Source organism: Alosa pseudoharengus, unplaced genomic scaffold (assembly GCF_046254945.1).
Source record: "Alosa pseudoharengus isolate Yale_2024_CS ecotype anadromous, Long Island Sound unplaced genomic scaffold, YU_APseudo_1.1 YU_APseudo_1.1_scf_23, whole genome shotgun sequence".
NCBI classification, from domain to species: Eukaryota; Metazoa; Chordata; class Actinopteri; order Clupeiformes; family Clupeidae; genus Alosa; species Alosa pseudoharengus.
Genome location: NW_027468685.1, coordinates 12,529,469 through 12,548,161, shown reverse-complemented (window position 1 = coordinate 12,548,161; position 18,693 = coordinate 12,529,469). Strand labels below are relative to the sequence as shown.

General features: G+C 42.2%; 1 protein-coding gene across 3 annotated transcripts in view; it reads left to right on the top strand.

The window, feature by feature from the left end:
- The first annotated feature begins 1,433 nt into the window (after positions 1–1,433).
- Positions 1,434–18,693, top strand: part of LOC143140574 (death-associated protein kinase 2) — a 33,473-nt gene continuing 16,213 nt past the window's right edge. The window contains exons 1-2 of one of the 3 annotated variants that reach the window (XM_076301580.1): positions 1,434–1,528; positions 17,845–17,946. In XM_076301580.1, coding sequence (XP_076157695.1) covers positions 17,885–17,946 — 62 coding nt within the window. In that variant the 5' untranslated portion in view covers positions 1,434–1,528; positions 17,845–17,884. Of the gene's footprint in view, positions 1,529–2,369; positions 2,520–16,436; positions 16,547–17,844; positions 17,947–18,693 lie in introns of those variants that run through there. The other 2 variants (XM_076301578.1, XM_076301579.1) reach the window with 2 other exon arrangements.

Below are 18,693 nucleotides of genomic sequence, written 5' to 3'. Positions count from 1 at the left end.
ACTATCCCAATATATTTACCAAAACAAGCATGGTGTGCCAGGTAACACACAACTCTCCCAACTTAAGAATGACACTGACTAATTTGATCGGGCCAAAAAAGACAAAAGAGAATTAAGAGATGCAGCTTGCAAAACATTCTCAAACCTTCTCCAGATTCACTTCCCAAAAGTGAAGCCAATCTGGAAGGGTTTTCCAATGTTTTCTCAATTAGCATTTTTAAAATGATATCAGATTAGTAAACAGAATGTGCCTTTGGATCATTGGATGAATGGTTGGCTGCTGATAATGGGCAATGTAGATATTGCATTAAAGATCAGCCATTTCTTTCTACAACAATCGAGAACCCTTTTGCAATTATGTAAGCACATAATGTAACCTGAAAACTGCTGCTCTGATTAAAAGAACAATGCAACTGATCTCAGCGTGTATTCTGTCTAATGGAGTGGAATGGAATTTAAGTGACCCCAAACTTTTGACTGGTAGTGTACATCTAGGGAGGATATCAAAACAGTGCTGTTTGTTTATTAAAGCATTATTCATATAACAGGAGAAATTTCTTCAATAGCACAGGTGATTGCCATGGCTAAAAAAAAAAAAGAACACGGTTAAAAAAAAAGAGTAAGCTGCAATCAACTACGAGACATGAACAAATTCTCTTTGTATAATGCTCTCAAAGGTGTCTGTCTTGGCCCTTTCTATGGCCATACCATTTTTGCACATCTGGATCATATGAAAACTATACCAGACCAAAAGCCTATATTTATCAAACGGCATTGTTTGTTCCTTGTTTGAGCCCAACTTTGCTAAGTCACGTTAACAATATGATCCCTACAATTGATGTCTCACTTTTTCACTGTCAGTTCTGGTTCTTCTATGAGCAGTTTTGGTTTTTTGAATTAATAGACTGTAAGATGGGTTGGTACGCAACGTATAAAGCTTTTAAAGAAGGAAGTTCAGAGTTTATACTGCAAAGTAGGTTATAAGAAAACATTGTAATTGTGAACGTTCAGAGATTGTCCGCTAGATGGCGCAAAAACATAACAATAGGAAACAGAGTGCCTAGTGGCTACAGTGTGGGTCACTTGAGGAGACGGATGATTCGGGGATGCAGTTTTGTGATACCCTTTCCAATTGTCAATTAGACTATGTTTGTGAGTAATAGCCTAAGTTACCTCTTTAAGGTCCACATTATCAGTCACTAGTTTTCCTTCTTCATGTTTAAAAAACGATGCGCAACTCTGGGTCCTTGCTTGAAGGTCAAAATAACTAGTTATAGAAAATAACTAGTTTCTGATTTGTTTCTAATCTCCACAGTCTTCACATTTCTGAAACTTCCCTGTTTTAATCATTGTCGTTAAATTCTAGACGTCACACTTTTGTCACTAGGCTGGGATCTCTTCGAACCTGCGCGAGTCAGATGTGCGCTGCCTCATACGGACGAGGTGGTCGGAGACGTCTAGTAGGATCAGAAATGGACTAACATGCGCAGGAATACAATGGATGTAACACTGGCTGTCACGATTTCAGGTGAGCTTTGCCTGCTTGGCAGCCAATAACGGCTGCAAAGCCATTTAGAAGAGGGCTGATTTCATTCATGATGAGGAGATGATTAATTTGTTTTGGCCATTGGACTTGAAGCTGAAAATTGCCGAAAAAACAACCAACGTTACTAATCACGATGTTCTGCGTGCGCGCTTTGTTTCGTCGTGAGAACAGCTAGACAGGGCTGCAAGGGACAATCAGATATCCCATTTTTATTAGATAGGCTATAGGAGCCATTTGTCATCTGTCAGCTTCGTTCGACACTTGGGGAAGTATGATCGGTGGTCTTTCAGTGCGACACAATATGACGATGACCTTGTCAGGCAATGACCACCAGCCAAAGGCGAAAAGCCGAGTCGCGCGCTGAGATTTAAGTTGACACATGCTCTCAGTTTACGCTTCATCGCTCACGCCCCATTCCAGGATTAGTTCTCTGCTTTGCTGCCAGGCGGCACTGTTTGATCAGATAAATAAAGTTGACAAAGATACAACGCGTAGTAATTGATTTATATGGAATTGGTAGGTTATCATGCGCACTACAGAAAATGATTTAGTGCCGCAAGGATAACATTGGTTGGATTCGTATGGTGCATGACCTGTCACTAATCGTATGGACCATGACCTGTCATTAATCTATTTCAAAACAGGAATGCAGGCTTGCCTAACCCGTATTTAAGCATTTGCAAATGCGTAGTAGCCTACTGCAAAATAACCTAGCCTACATATGCCTATATATAGTGTAAAAAAATATAGTGTTGGCTTGCTGTTCACCTGCCAGACCAATCGCCGCCCTACGAGTTCGAGAGAGGAGGAGGTCCTCTTACACACGGTCTCTACGCACGCAAGCATAAAGTTCCACATATCAGTTAATAGTGAAAGCTTGTTGACGGACTCACGGGATGCACCTAGAGTGAAGAAACTGTAAGGGAAAAACATACAGATTGTACCGATTGCAAGTGATCATAAATACCATGGGGTAAGTTTTAGGAAACACATATCTTAAACACATTTTTTTGCAGCATGAACCACAGATCGGCATGTTATTCCCATTTTGTTTTCCATTCTTTGCGTGTTCTATCATGTGGGATAGCCTAGTCTTGCCATACTCATTTCATGACAACGTAGCCTACCACTCAGCCTGCAAAGAACCATAGCTGCTGTAAAATTAGGGCTGGCTACTTACTACATGACTCAGTCCTGTGACCTGTGTAGCCTACCTTTAAACAAGGAGCTGCAATCAACCACAAAAGACGCATCTGAACATAAAGTAAACAGTAAAAGCATCTGTAGGCCTATGTAATGAACAATGTGTGTTTTGTGTTTTGTTACAATTTTGACCATGTATCATGAAAACAATTCGGAACGTTATACACTCGTCTGTTCAACTCGCCTTGTCGTCATGAATTGTGTCATAGTTTACTCCTTGCCCATATACCTCTACAGAGATTTACAATGCACTCTCTGCGCACTCTCTGTCTCTTTATTACTGTAATCATTTACTGTAACTAGAAGCATACAGTGGTCTATGTTAGAAGCAAGAAGAATGCTAAAATATAGTCAGAGACTTTACCTTACTGTAACAAACTGCAGTTGTCTCAGAACGGTTTTATTGGTTACGCACCAAAACATACGAGCGTCATTACTCAGGCAACACAAGGGAGGTCAATTAAACAAGCACGATACACAAACAGGGTAGTCACATACAATACACGGGGTAAACACATGAGGTACAACATAAAGAAAGACTATACCAGCTAACAAGGTAAACGCAATTACTCTCACTAAAACTAGCATCAACATTACACACACACACATACACTGCACAGCACCATGGGAGTTCAGTCATGACCCAGCTAGGCTCAGTTCACTACATTATATTAGGCCTATATAAAATTATATCTCAATTTACACCATGTAGGCTAGCCCAGTGGTTCTCAAACTGGGGGTCGGGAACCACTGGGCTAGCCTACTACTCATGACGATTCCCGCAAATGCATCATATTATGCCCTCATTCAAGTGAAGGAAACCGTCTCCCATCCTCTGAGGGTGTTGATAGGGTAGACAAACAGTAGCATCAGTGGTTAATTTGGACATGGGAAAGGCTGGCCCTGGCTCAGACTTAAAATTAGAGATTGCTATGCATTCAGTCAGTTGCTACAAATACTTTTAGCAGGAAAGTTGTCATAGAAACAATATAGAAACCTGTAAATACATGCATGCACACACACACACACACACACACAGAGAGAGAGAGAGAGAGAGAGAGAGAGAGTGTGTGTCTGCCTGCCTACTGCAAGCCTACTCCCTTCCTCAAGGCTGTAGATTAGAGACTCCCAAGTCCTGAGGGCTTTTAAAGATGTTCCTCAACATTCCACTGAAGCCCCCTCACAAAGCAAGCCTACACAAGTATACTCTTCTCTAGTTATCAGAGAAATGTCTGGATCCAACTGGTCATCTCATACACCCCAGTGTTTCGAGACTTGTTGCCTGCATTGTCTCATCACTGAATTATTTTGATTTGTCAGCAAAAGTACAAATGTTTCTGTAGGCCTATGAGGCACAATCAAGAACAATATATCAATAGGCTACTGTGTGTTTTATTAATCTTTTCATGCTCTATGTTTTGTCTGGTGTCTTTTACAGTATGTTGGTAACAATTACATTGTTTAGCAGATACAGCAAAAATTAAAAAAAGCAAGATATATCATTGAAATCATTTGATTAAATATTCAAAAGCACTAATTGTTGTGGAATTCTAGTCTTCAGTCTTCTACAGGCTTGGAATTTCACCATTCTGGGGGCAAGGCCACTTGGCCTTCAGTTGGGCATATTTGGTGGGGGGCACAAAGGCCACATGTCAGGGCACCAAGGCCAAAGTTAACTATACAGTAGTAGGCTATAAAAATGATCAAAGTTGTATTTAGCCTATTCACTGCAGTAGACCTGCATCACTGTATGAAACATTACAAAAACATGAAACATGACATATTACATGTAACTGTAAATCATCTGATCATCTAATAAAAACAGATATCTAGGCTATATATAAAATGTATTTTATATTTGGCCTGCTATGAAATCATGTATTGAACAATTTAAATGTAGCACAGCTCAGCTTTAAGAAACTCAAATAGCCTAGATGCATGCTTAGCATTTTGTGATCATTAAGGCTACTTTCACAAACTCTTAGTCAGCTGTCCTCTGATTTACCAATATCTAGGCGATATTTGTAACATTTATTTTGTATTTGGCCCGTTATGAAATCATGTGGAACAATTTAAACACATTGTAAAACTTAAAGCCCAAATTTGGAGACATCCATGCATGTCGAAATTTACTGCAAATTCAAAACTGGATTACTCTGGAACGGCTAACTGTACAGGGGACTGCTTTACACCTTTGTGTTCGGTAAGGTCTGCTGTTTATTCTGATATGTGGTTTGTCATGTGTTAAAAGAAGGGTTCGTGAAGTATTCCACCGAGATGAATGGGTAGGGAGATCATGGACGCAAAACCTTCAGTAGAATGTATGATTAAATTGAATTATATTATTTACTTTTCTCGCGAACCGTTTAACACAGCAATTATCGGCTAACATCGTTTAAAAGCTGAGAAAAAGCTCTTTCATGTGATACTTGTGATGTCTGTGTGATGAATAGGCTACTTCGCCAGTAGTTCAACTGAGAAGAATGGGTGAATTTGGACGCACTTTCTTGCGCTGTCACTTTCTCCACTGCGTAAAAGACTAAAGTAATTTGCGCTGTGAATGCTAAGATTATTTTGACAGGCCACAGGCTAAATAAAAATCGCTATTAGTAGGACAAAGCAGAATATTGAAAGAAGGGGGCACCAAGGCCACCGTGGCCTGTAAACCTATGATTTTCAAAGGGGCTTCACGGCCAACGCAAGGGGCTACGACGGCCATGGCCGTCGTGGCCGCCGTGAAATTCCTACCCTGCCCCTCACCATTACAACAGATCAAGTGACAGTCCAACTGAAGAAATTGCGCGGCAATAAAGCAGCGGGGCCTGACAGACTGTGTCCAAGGCTACTCAAGGCCTGTGCTGCTGAACTGGGGGAGCCACTGAAGCACATCTTCAATTTGAGCCTACGCCTTGGACAAGTTCCAACACTGTGGAAGACATCATGTCTTACCCCTGTCCCTAAGAAGCCACACCCTAGTGAGCTCAATGACTACAGAGTACAGACCTGTCGCTCTTACATCACATGTGATGAAGACAATGGAGTGATTGGTCTTAGGTATGCTCAGACCCCAGGTACGCCATGCACTAGACCCGTTACAGTTTGCATACCAGGAGAAAGTGGGTGTGGACGATGCCATCACTTATCTTCTACACAGGACACATTCCCACCTAGACAAGGGGAAAAGTGCTGTGAGAATCATGTTCTTTGATTTCTCAAGTGCTTTTAACACCATCCAGCCCCTCAGATTGGGATACAAGCTCTTGCAGATAGGTGTGGACGCTCACCTGGTAACCTGGATTACAGATTACCTGACCGAGCGACCACAGTTCGTCAGACTGAAGAACTGTCTCTCTGACACTGTGATCAGCAGCACCGGAGCGCCACAGGGAACTGTGCTCTCTCCAGTCCTGTTCACCCTGTACACATCTGACTTCTGCTACAACACCGAGTCATGCCACATGCAGAAGTTTTCTGATGATACTGCAATTGTGGGGTGTATCAGGAACGGGCAGGAGGAGGAGTACAGGAGCCTGGTGGAGGACTTTGTGCAATGGTGCAAACTCAATCATCTCCAATTTAACACTTCAAAGACCAAGGAGATGGTGGTGGATTTCCGCAGGTCTAAGCCCACTCTGCTACCAGTCCACAGAATCTGGGTCTCCACCTGGACAATAAACTGGACTGGTCAGCCAACACTGATGCACTCTACAAGAAAGGGCAGAGCAGGCTGTACTTCCTGAGGAGGCTGCGGTCCTTCAATGTGTGCAGCAAGCTCCTCAGGATGTTCTACCAGTCTGTTGTTGCCAGCGTCCTCTTCTATGCAGTAGTATGTTGGGGAGGAAGCACAAGGAAGAAGGATGCGGGGCGAATTGACAGGCTGGTAAGGAAAGCTGGCTCTGTAGTGGGAGCTGAACTGGAGTGCATCGCTTCACTATCTGACAATAGGACCCTGAACAAACTGATCAACATCTTGGACAATGAGTGTCACCCACTCCACAGCACTATTGTTAAGCAGAAGAGCCTGATCAGCTGGAAACTTCGCTCACTGCCTTGCACAACAGACAGACTGAGAAAGTCATTTGTCCCCAGGGCCATTGAACTGTTCAATGCTTCCCTTAAGGGAAGAGGAGAGATAGACTTCTCTGCATAGTCTGTCTGCCTCTTCACCCCCTCCATGTTTGGATACTGTCTGTCCACTAGCCACTTTTACCACTGTCTTTCTGCCTCACTGTTTGCGTGCTATATTAGCACATTAGCACATATGCATAACCCCTCCCTCCATGCCACAGCCGATGCCACACATATACCTTTTCTTAAAATAGTGAAATATATAGATATATAGACTTTACTTTACTTTATTTCTGCATTGTTGCACTGTTGGACTTACTAATTTGCACTATCACCATGACCACTATCACCATTGCACCATTGCACTATCACCATGACACTCATTCACACAGAGCACCTTACCTTACCTTACTATGCACAGAGAATCACAGGCTCAGTCCCTGCCTCAGTCATTGCAAGCGCCTCTGATTGATTAATCACCACTATGTGGATACTGTTTTTAGAATTGATTTAGATTAAGTGTTAGTTAGTATAATTTGTATTTTAGTATATTTAGCATATTCTTTATCTTCTACTGTCCTTATTGCATAGTTGTGTTTTATATTATATACTTTAATTACTTTTTCTGCTGTTAAAGAATGTGTTTGTGTTGTGTTGTCTGTATGCTGCTGAGACCTTGAATTTCCCCTGGGGATCAATAAAGTATCTATCTATCTATCTATCTATCTATCTAAATAAAGTTACTAGAAGAGGGGTGTAAGGGGAGGGGAGGGGGAGCGGTGCATCTGGGATCTGTGTGTCTGATGGCTGTTGACTGTGAGAGGCCGTTTACACGACACCGCCGGGTGGATTTTCTCTTACCGCTTTCACACCTTTAACGACTCCGGCAAGAAAAAACCTTGCGTGTACACACAGAGGTGTAACCGGCTAAATGTGCTGTAGTGCATGCCAGACCAGTCGATGGCGCCGCTGTGCAGAAACTTCACGATCATTTCGCGTGAATCGCGTAGAAGAAAACATTGTTGAAACAGTTCGTTAAGCCAGAGAATGTCTAATAAGTGCTCTGGTTAAGCAGTCGCATGAAATAAGGAGACTACAGACAATTCGGTTTTTAATTCAACTGTTAAACTAATAAAGTTAATTTTCAAGGTATGTGACTGCTATGTGAAATTTCAAATGCTTAGCCTACGCATTGCATTAGGTCTGAGCACCACTGGAGAAAACACTAACATGCAGTAAGCTAATGTTAAAGGAATTATCCGGAGTAAAATGCACTTTAGATCGATTTACGGATGATTGGGGGTACATACGTTGAGTTGACATCAAAATCATGTCATTCGCATGTGTTTTGAGAAAGTTCGATTGTACCGTTTTCAGTCACACAACTCGTAGCCTGGAAGTGAGCAGGGCAGGGAAATTCACAATTTCGTCGCCTTTAAAAAAAAAAAAAAAACATAGTCCAGTCCATACAACTTCATTTCAATTTCGAAAGAAATACTGGACTATGTTTTTTTTTTTTTTTAAACGGCGACGAAATTGTGAATTTCCAGAGCATGTTACAACACACCCAGCAATAAGACTCCTACAGCAAAGATGGCAACATTTCCGAAAAGGTACTGGCTTGATGAAATTCATTCTGGACTCTCTATTCAACCACATAAAGACCTCGGGATACTTCGGTTTGGCTTTAGGGACACTCTACTCACTACCACGTAAGTGTTATGTTGTTTGGAACTGTAGAAGAGGTATAAAAATAGCGTTTTGTAGCAGCGAAATTGAAATGCCCTGCTCACTTCCAGGCTACGAGTTGTGTGACTGAAAACGGTACAATCGAACTTTCTCAAAACACATCCGAATGACATGATTTTGATGTCAACTCAACGTATGTACCCCCAATCATCCGTAAATCGATCTAAAGTGCATTTTACTCCGGATAATTCCTTTAAGCTAAGTTAAGCTAACGTGTGCTTCTAACTTAGCCACTAAAGGCTGATAGGCTACATTGTGCACATAAATCATGACAGGGGAAAGAAAAACATTTTAATATGATAAATAAATGGTTTGGTTTGTTTTGACAAGCAACATGTCAGAGGGGTATTCCAGAAAGGAGGTTTAACAAACACTGAGATAAAACTTAACCTCTGAGTTGTCTGAACCTGTGGCGACTAAATCAGAGCTGTCGGTTCCAAAGCACCGGTTACCAGTTAGTTCAATCAACCCTGTGTGAGAGTTGTGCGCGTTCACGGCAAACTTATAAAGGCATCATCTATTGAGAGTCGAAACCATGAGTGAAACCGGCGAAACGAAGAGCACCGTTTCAGAGGCGGAGTAGTCGAGGCTTACAAGGAGGAGAGAACTGTAATAATAAAAAAAGCAATACAAGTGCCTGCGTCCGAGACCTTGCTTGGCAGAGAATAGCCTAACTGACCGTGTAAATGCGTACGTTTAGGATAGCCTATTTAATGTCAAAAGCACAATTAAATAATTAACTGGACATCACGTATTGTATTGACTGCTTTGAATGATGCTTTCTTAAACTAGCCTAGCTTGTCACAGATTGAGTGGGCCATAGAATTCTTTGAGAATCCCAAATTTAATTTTCTATTTTAACGCGGTTGCAGCTGTGGGCCAAGTTAAACTTTTGCGCTCCATCATCGGAAGGGTGAATGTCGGAAGGCATGGGTAGCCTATTGGACACATTTCGGTGCACATTTGGAAAATGTGATGCTGACCTGCCAGTTGGTGAAACTAAACTTTAATGATCCTCGTGGGTTTGTGTCCAGGAAAACGAATGAAGTTGCGCAGGAACTGCTTTAGCGCAAGGCAAACTTTACGGATCGACCGACAGCTTGCCGATATGCTCTGCGTCTCCAACACTACAAAAACTCCCAGTCGGAGAGCGTGTGTAGCCTATTAAAAAAATATTTTATCCCAAATGTCATCAGCATTCTTAAGCAAACTTAGTGACAACATGCATACCCGGCTGAGCTGTACAGCTATATTTAAACTTATTTATTCATTTTCTATAGGCTATTTTTCCCCCTTTTTTGTACTGTACTTGTTTTAATTATATCTTCAATGTGTCTGAGATGTTGTTTGTCCATCTGTCTGGTGAGCCAAAGACATAGGCTAGTCTACATTAAATATTTATTTTATTCTATTGTAATCCACCATGCGTAATGTAGGGATGGAAAATTATTTTCAAGTAGCCTGTATATTTAGGATTCAGCTGAAAAGCTCGAGTGCTCTTGAAAAACTCGTTTGGAAAAGAATGGATAGGCTATCATGTGATGTCGTGGTCTTATCGCCCTCTCACGGTGAATTGCACGGATGAATATTACATGATTTTGTGCTTCTTTGTCAATCGGACCTTCGTCAAAATGAAACGCCATTGTGTGACAAGTGTAAAAATAGCGGCCTGGTTGAACATGCACTGAAATAACCCAACATAATTGAACATAACCTGAACAAAACCTACCCCCTACCAGGTTAAGTTCAGAGCCTATGTTACCATAGTTACTTACATAGCCTGATAATTTTTGAGCTTTCTGGAACTGAAATCCCAGGTTTACCGTTTACTCTGGGTTTACATACCCAGTTAAGTTCAGGGCCTATGTTACCATAGTTACTTACATAGCCTGATCATATTTGAGCTTTCTGGAACTGAAATCCCAGGTTCACCGCTAACTCTGGGTTAACATACCCAGTTAAGCCAGTAAACCTGCTTTCTGGAATACCCCACAGGTCGAGTGCCGTGGCTGAGTTGAGAGGTGGGGCTATGTCGTCATAAAGTTGCCGGCTTCGCACCTAGGCGTCTACACGGCGAAAGTTAGCCGGCGGTTTCAAAAGTTCCCACTTCGGAAGCCGTGGGGTGTACTACGAATCTCGATTAGTGGGTTAGCGAGGTATGTTGCGCTCAAAGACAGGCTATGCTGTGACACGAAAGTGGATCTGTTTTAGTGTCGCTATATCACCATGGTATCTTATGCTGTCAACCAAACCTGGTCGGAAGGAGGTTATGTGCTAAGTTATAGCTGAAATCGTGTAATCTACTGCACACTGACCAATCAATTGTCTTAAAAAAGAAAGTTATCTCACATGTAGGATTCTGTCATATATCTACAGATGTAGCTCCGCCTCTACTAACATTTTGGATCTCGAATGCGCTTTAATAGTGCTGTGCGTGCAAATATCCCACTATGGACGTGCATACCATACAACAACTGATGACAATGGATTTATTTGATGTTAAAGGTTAGACACAAAAAATGACCGCAGTGTAGATTAAGCTATCGCTCATGAATGCGGAAGTAATTGTTTTTAAATAGAGGCGGTCTTGTGCGTCTCCACGTTACACGATTGGCCAAAGTCATCCTAACACCGAGAACGCGCACAGATCTGAGCTGAAAGCCTAGTTTGACAAATATATCACATAACTGCAATCGTAGTATCACTAACGTATACCCCTGAGTCAAGGCTTTGTCAAGCCTCGATATGTCTACATAGCCTAGATATGTCTAACGTGCTTCGTAGTATACCCCACCGGTTTCAAAAGCTATCGGTTTCAGTCTCCTAAACTGCCGGCGTCGTGTACATGCAAGGCGTAACCGTAAACAAAACCTCACCGGTTTCACAAAAACCGGCGTCGTGTGCACGGCCCCTGAGGTCGTTGTCACCTCATTGTTCGTGATCGCCATGTGGGGGAGGGGTGCAAAATCCAGTGATGGTGGGGGTATGATAGCCTGTGATGATGGAGGTGAGTGTTGCACTGGTATTGAGGGGGGATGGTGGACAGACCACCTGTTGTAGAAGTGGTTCAACTGGTTCGCCCTGTCCAGGGGGGTATTCCATCAACCTCGCTAAAGGCCAAACCTGGCTTATTTCGATAAGTCTCGCTAATTTTAGTGAGAAGTCCGTTCCATTAATGAGGTTAACGTGAATCCCAGCTTGGTAACCATGGGAATTTATGCCACAGAACTAACCTGCTCCGTAGCAGGTTAACTTTCAAGCTAAATTAAGCTGTGTTGCAAAAAAAACCAATCAATCGGAAAACGAGTCCAAAAAGATGGTTCCGTCAACCTGTGCTCTCGTCACCTGGGCCTACTACTTCAAAAATAGAAGTAGGCCTATAGAAATGTTTTTTCCGACAGTGCACCAAGCATGGATTTACACATTCACTAGCTCCAAAGAATGTATGAAGATTATACGATTAAAAATGTTTTAACTTCACATGCGTGTGGTAGGAATCGTGCTACTCTGCGTCATTTACGTTCGGTGGTGGTGTAACGTGCAGCGAGACGGCATAGGATAGGATTTACAGCGTGTTCGCAGGTTCGCTTCCCATACGAAGTATTAGGCTACATTGTTTATCACCTTGATAATGGCATTTTTAGTTATAATCTTTGATGAAAAACATATGTCTACTGCTGATAAAGGGTCATGAACATTTGGTAGGCTGTTCAGTGACAGTTTTGACAGTGGGCTATAGCCTATTATATCTGATGCAAGCCAAAGGATAATTATTCTGTAGCCTAGGCAGCTAATTATTAAAACTGCTTCATGTGTCGACGATTGTTCATGAATGTCAAATCAACTGTGTGCTACACAGATTAAATATTAGGCATAAATTGCTCATAGGCTAACAAGACATCCACGTGAATTGTTAACGTTAGCCTACGTAAACTAAACAATAACAATACGGCATGTTTCTCTATTTGACAGAGGAAGCAAGCTTAATTTAGCTTGAAAGTTAACCTGCTACGAAGCAGGTTAGTTCTGTGGCATAAATTCCCATGGTTACCAAACTGGGATTCACGTTAACCTCATTAATGGAACGGAATTCTCACTAAAATTAGCGAGACTTATCGAAATAAGCCAGGTTTGGCCTTTAGCGAGGTTGATGGAATACCCCCCAGGTTTACTGGCTTAACTGGGTATGTTAATTTTACATTGAAGATATAATTAAAACAAGAACAGTACAAAAAAGGGGAAATATAGCCTATAGAAAATGTAATAAATAAGTTTAAATATAGCTGTAGCTGCTACAGCTCAGCCGGATGCATGTTGTCAATAAGTTTGGTATGCTGATGGCATTTGGGATAAAATATTTTTTTAATAGGCTACACTCGCTCTCCGACTGGGAGTTTTTGTAGTGTTGGAGACGCAGAGCATATCGGCAAGCTGTCGGTCGGTCCGTAAAGTTTGCCTTGCGCTAAAGCAGTTCCTGCGCAACTTCATTAGTTTTCCTGGACACAAACCCACGAGGATCATTAAAGTTTAGTTTCACCAACTGGCAGGTCAGCATCACATTTTCCAAATGTGCACCGAAATGTGTCCAATAGGCTACCCATGCCTTCCGACATTCACCCTTCCGATGATGGAGCGCAAAAGTTTAACTTGGCCCACAGCTGCAGAACCCGCGTTAAAATAGAAAATTAAGTTTGGGATTCTCAAAGAATTCTATGGCCCACTCAATCTGTGACAAGATAGGCTAGTTTAAGAAAGCATCATTCAAAGCAGTCAATACAATACGTGATGTCCAGTGACTTATTTAATTGTGCTTTTGACATTAAATAGGCTATCCTAAACGTACACATTTACACGGTCAGTTAGGCTAATTCTCTGCCAAGCAAGGTCTCGGACGCAGGCGCTTAAGTATTGCTTTTTTTTTTATTATTACAGTTATCTCCTCCTTGTAAGCCTCGACTACTCCGCCTCTGAAAAATACGGTGCTCTTCGTTTCGCCGGTTTCACTCATGGTTTCGACTCTCAATAGATGATGCCTTTATAAGTTCGCCGTGAACGCGCACAACTCTAGGTTATCTCACACAGGGTTGAACTAACTGGTACGGTGCTTTGGAACCGACAGCTCGGGTTTAGTCGCCACAGGTTCAGACAACCCAGAGGTTAAGTTTTATCTCAGTGTTTGTTCAACCTCCTTTCTGGAATACCCCTCAGGTCAAGTTCTTTCGGATGTGATGTTTACAGATTGGATGCTTAAGTAGACAGTCACAGGAATCTATTCTCAGGTTTGTGCTAGTCTATTCTCAGGTTTGTGCTATGCAGGGCTATGTCAAACCAAACCAATCTTTCTGATGAACAGACAAGTAAGTTGGTGTCTGAATGTGAGCTAAAAATGTGTGTGTGTGTGTGTGTGTGTGTGTGTGTGTGTGTGTTTGTGCGTGCGTGCGTGTATGCACCTATATGGGGTTCTGCATTTATCAATTTGAAGGATTAGGTGTGAGTCTGTGGGTGACTGTGACCACTCTTCTATCATGTCCCAAACATTAAGGCATCAGTGTATGTGTGTGTGTAGGCACTGAATGTGCCTCTGAACAAAGTGGGATTGGGACTCAAAACAGTGTAATGTACTCTTATCGCAGGACCCGATATTTGGCACTCCTACATTCACAGTACATTATTTTAACCGTCATACCTTTATTTAGGAGACATTTGTGTATTTGAAGTGACTAGCAGATACAGTATCAGTACACCTTGAACGTGCTCCTGAGTATCGAACCCATGGCCTGTGGGGTTTGTGAGCGAGCACATTGCGCCACCAGTTGAGTTACAGGTTCCTAAACCGTATTTAAGCATTTGCAAATGCGTAGTACTGCAAAATAGCCTACATATGGCCTTATCTCGGAAATAGTCTAGACCAAAAATATAGTGTAAAACAGTGTTTCTCAAAGTGTGGTCCGGGGACCACTGGTGGTCCGCAAGCTATCCCAAGTGGTCCGTGAGCAGACGTGGTAAAATATAGTAGCCTATAGATGCAATATTGAACCAACTTGTATGTAAATACAGTTCTGCAATATTGCCTATGTAAGCTATGCCAGTTTAAATCATATTAATCCTCTGACACAATAAGCAAGGTGCAAAGACAATAAGCAAGGTGGTTCAGTGAATAGGCCTATTGTGTAATATACTTTTGAAGTAGGTACTACTCTTTTTTTAGCTAGGTGGTCCGTGAGGGTTTTTTTTTTGGTTAAGTGGTCCTTGGTCTGAAAAAGTTTGAGAAACACTGGTGTAAAAATATAATGTTGGCTACCTACACTTGCTGTTTACCTGCCAGACCAATCGCCACCCTACGAGTTTGCTAGAGGAGGGGGTCCTCTTAGCACACAGTCTCTACTACACAAACATAAAGTTCCACACATCAGTTGATAGTGAAAGCTTGTTGAGTTACAAATTCACTACATAACTCCCAACTCTGACCCATCTCCACCCCACACACCAACCACCTACTAACAATTACAAACACACACATACTTCCCCATAGCATAGTAAGACCATGCTGTAACTCTATTGTTGCCCAAATATGTCAAACACATTTCTCCCACAGTCTACTTCCTGTCCCTGTGGACAGGGAAGGACACACAGGACCCTAAACAGTCTCTCAGTTGCTGTGCTGGTTGGCTCATTATGGTCTGGCTGTGTTTGAGGAGTTTTCTGTAGCCTTGGTCCTGCTTCACTGCCTTTGTTGTTCTTGCCATCAGGCCAGAACAGAGTGTATTGTTGGGGAGTATTGAGTAGTCAGCACTCATTTGGTACTTAGTTGTGTGTGTTGCTGACTCTGTCTGTGTTTTTTTTAACTGAACAGAGTATGGTGCTGTTTGTTGTATTGTGTCGTGTTCCCAAATGGGTGTTTGTGTTTCAGCTGTGACAGAGTTGAGAGATCATTTAGGATTGTGTTCTTGTATGTCTAGTGCTGGGTTGTGAGCGACTTCTGTGCTGTAGACAAAGTCAGCCAAAAAGTATCTGTGTTTCCAGACATTGCCAAGTCCAGTGCTGTGTTGCTTTCTGTTGTTTGTTGTGTTGACTTGCTGTTGATGAGCACTTGAGGCTTGGATGTAATAGTCTCCATTGTTTTGCAGTATTTTGTGTTGTTGTTTTTTTCTGCTCGCCCTAAGTGTGGTTGGGTCTGTGGTTTGCGGACTGGCCGTTCTGATGGCGGCTGAATGAGCTCTTGTTTTCCTGGCCAGTGTACAGTCCACCGTATGAAAGCGAGGCTAGGAGCCAGCGCAGGGTCAGGGACTTCAGAGGTGTGTGTGTGTGTGTGTGTGTGTGTGTGCGCGCACTGAGGAGGAGGGTTCAGGTCTTACTCACCACATGAAACATGAGCAACATCTGGGAAAGATTGTTCAAACTTGCCAGGAATTTATCCACACATGTACAAACACACACACACACTGTGGCTCACTGTACAGCTATCGTCTTGCTGATGTAGTCAAACGGTGACAAAGGGGCATATTGAGAGTAACCCTCCCTCTCTCTGCATATCTTTCATCTCATCTGTGTGTGTGTTTAGACATTTCCTGCTGCAGGTGTGTTCCATACGCTTGGGTTACACACCTTGCACCTCTGAAAACCATGGGTCATGATGACATTGTTCTGTCACTTCACCATAAACACAGACACACACACACATACACACACACACAAATCTGCTCACTACCTCCATAATTTTCAGAATTACGCATATTCTAGGACACCCTTCCTCTTTTCAACATTTGAATACACATACCACACCTCACACCACCTCCACCATGTCACTCCCACTATGGTGTGGGTGATAAGATGATATAATACCATTTACAAGGAAACTCAAGTTCATTCAATAGTGTTACCAAAGACAGTGGACAGTGTGTATGAGCCTGAGACTAACACTTTTGCTGTGGCAGTCGCTGAAGAGAAGCTAGTTGGCGGTAGGGCTGCCACTGACCACATGTGAGTAACGACCAACTGACACTGCACGGGGCACTAAGAGGATTAGCATTCCGCTGCTGGGCGTTTTTCATGTTGTGCGATTTACTATGCCATGATATTGTTGAAAGCTTTAGTCTTAGTCAAAGCAATGCTTTAATCTATTCCATATTAAACTCTATGGGCTGATTTTGTGGACATGGATTAAGCCTAGTCTTCTAATATAAGCTCTTTTCACTAGAGATCTTTACTAAAGTAGGACTAGGTTTAATCCATGTGTACGAAATCAGCCCTAAGTGTAATGAGAAGATCTTCCTAGAAAAATGAAGCAGGACCAGGTTGATCAGAAGATTCAATATGTGCCAGGTTAATAAAGACACATCTGGGAAGTGATGTGAAAGGCTACTGAGTGTAAAAGACTCTCAAAGAGACTTGGCCAGTATAAATCAGGTTCATTAACTTTGTTAACCAAAAACAGTTCACTGTTTTATGAATTTGTGTAATGATCAGTCTGCTTGGGAACAATTTTTCCCCCTCAAATTCTGTCTTCTCCACCTGTCCTTCACCAACTTTTCACCTATCCATCACCATCTCTCCACCCCAGCCCCCCAACACACACACACACACACGCACACACACACACACACACACACACACACACACTCCCAACAAATGTTCCTATTTGTCTTCCATCTGTTTGTCTTGTTGTGTTGGTTTCTTCATTCCATCATTAATTCTCCTGCCAGTGCTCAGCCATCAGCAGTTTTTGCTCACATTCACTTTTTCTCTTCTTCCTCTTCCACACTCCGTTTTGTCACTCTATCTCTCTCTCCCTTTTTCATTCTTTTTCTTCCTCACTCCCTCTCCTTTCCTTTCTCTGATGATCATCTGACCTCTTTTTCGTGTCTCATTCTTTCACAATCCAAGGGGGACATTTATTCTCATAATTATCAGTAATAAGCTTCTTCAAGCTTGTTAGCCAATGTGCCTGGTGCTTGGCAAGTGGTTTTCTGTCACTCATGTTCTGAGGGTAGGACTGTGACCTGGTTATGTCTTTTTCAGGCACCACCACAGAGGTCTCGTTCAGCTATGTGTCTGTCAGAGCACATTTGGGTTTGCTAAATGACACAACGCTAGACCATCATCTGCAACTATGCTATATAGTTTTAACTCTAAATTTAGGATTCTGTGTTGCTGCAGGGTGCTTGTGTACAACTTCTTGTAGTTCAATAAAAGCAAGGAGCTGTTATGGAGGAAGCTCTGTGAGAAGAGATGGTTACATTTCTGCGACTCCTCTCATCTCACATGTTTGCTTTTTTCAGATTCTGCTATTCTTAGCGTTTTTGAGCACCTGAGGGCGTCATGGCTGTCTTTAAACTCGAGAATGTGGAGGACCTGTACGAGATCGGCGAGGTGTTGGGCAGGTAAGAGACTTAGATTTGAATGGTATAGTAAACTGAATTATACCGGTACTTAAATTTCAGAGGTTTATTTTATATACAATCAAAACATATCTTGGTGTGTGAACATTTTGTATGTATGATGTACGTGCAGATTTGAGTTAACGCACTGATGAAAAATCAGCCTTGAGGCTGTGGGAGTTGTAGGAGTCAGTTGGCTGCCAGATCTAACACATGAGGATTTGCTTATCTTGTTTAATGACTGTTTTAACCTTGCATGTTCTCTGTAAACACCGACAACCTGCCATGCACCAGTTGTTGATGTGTTCCTTTTATGTAACATTTCTAGCCTGGCTGACACCAGACCAATTCTTAGAATCTAAACGCATGGTCACTGGCGAATAGCTTACATAAATTTAGGGGTTAGTCCAGTCCACATTGGGGGTGGTTTTGTTATCAAACGTCGGGCGCCTGGCACAAAAAGGTTGGTGGTTACAATTTACTTGACATTATCGACATAAGAGGGACATAACACTGTCATGAATGTGTCACAAACAAGTCATAAACATTTATGACATGACGCTTATATTATTAAGTGACATTCGCTTTTTGTCATAACAATTTAGGGTTAGGATTAGGGTTAGGGTTAGGTTTAGGGGTAGGGGTAGGGGTAGGGGTAGGGGTAGGGTTAGGGTTCATGTGTCATGACATTGTCATGTCTTCATGTCGATAGTGTCAAGTAAAGTGTTACCAGGTTGGTCTTATATTTCT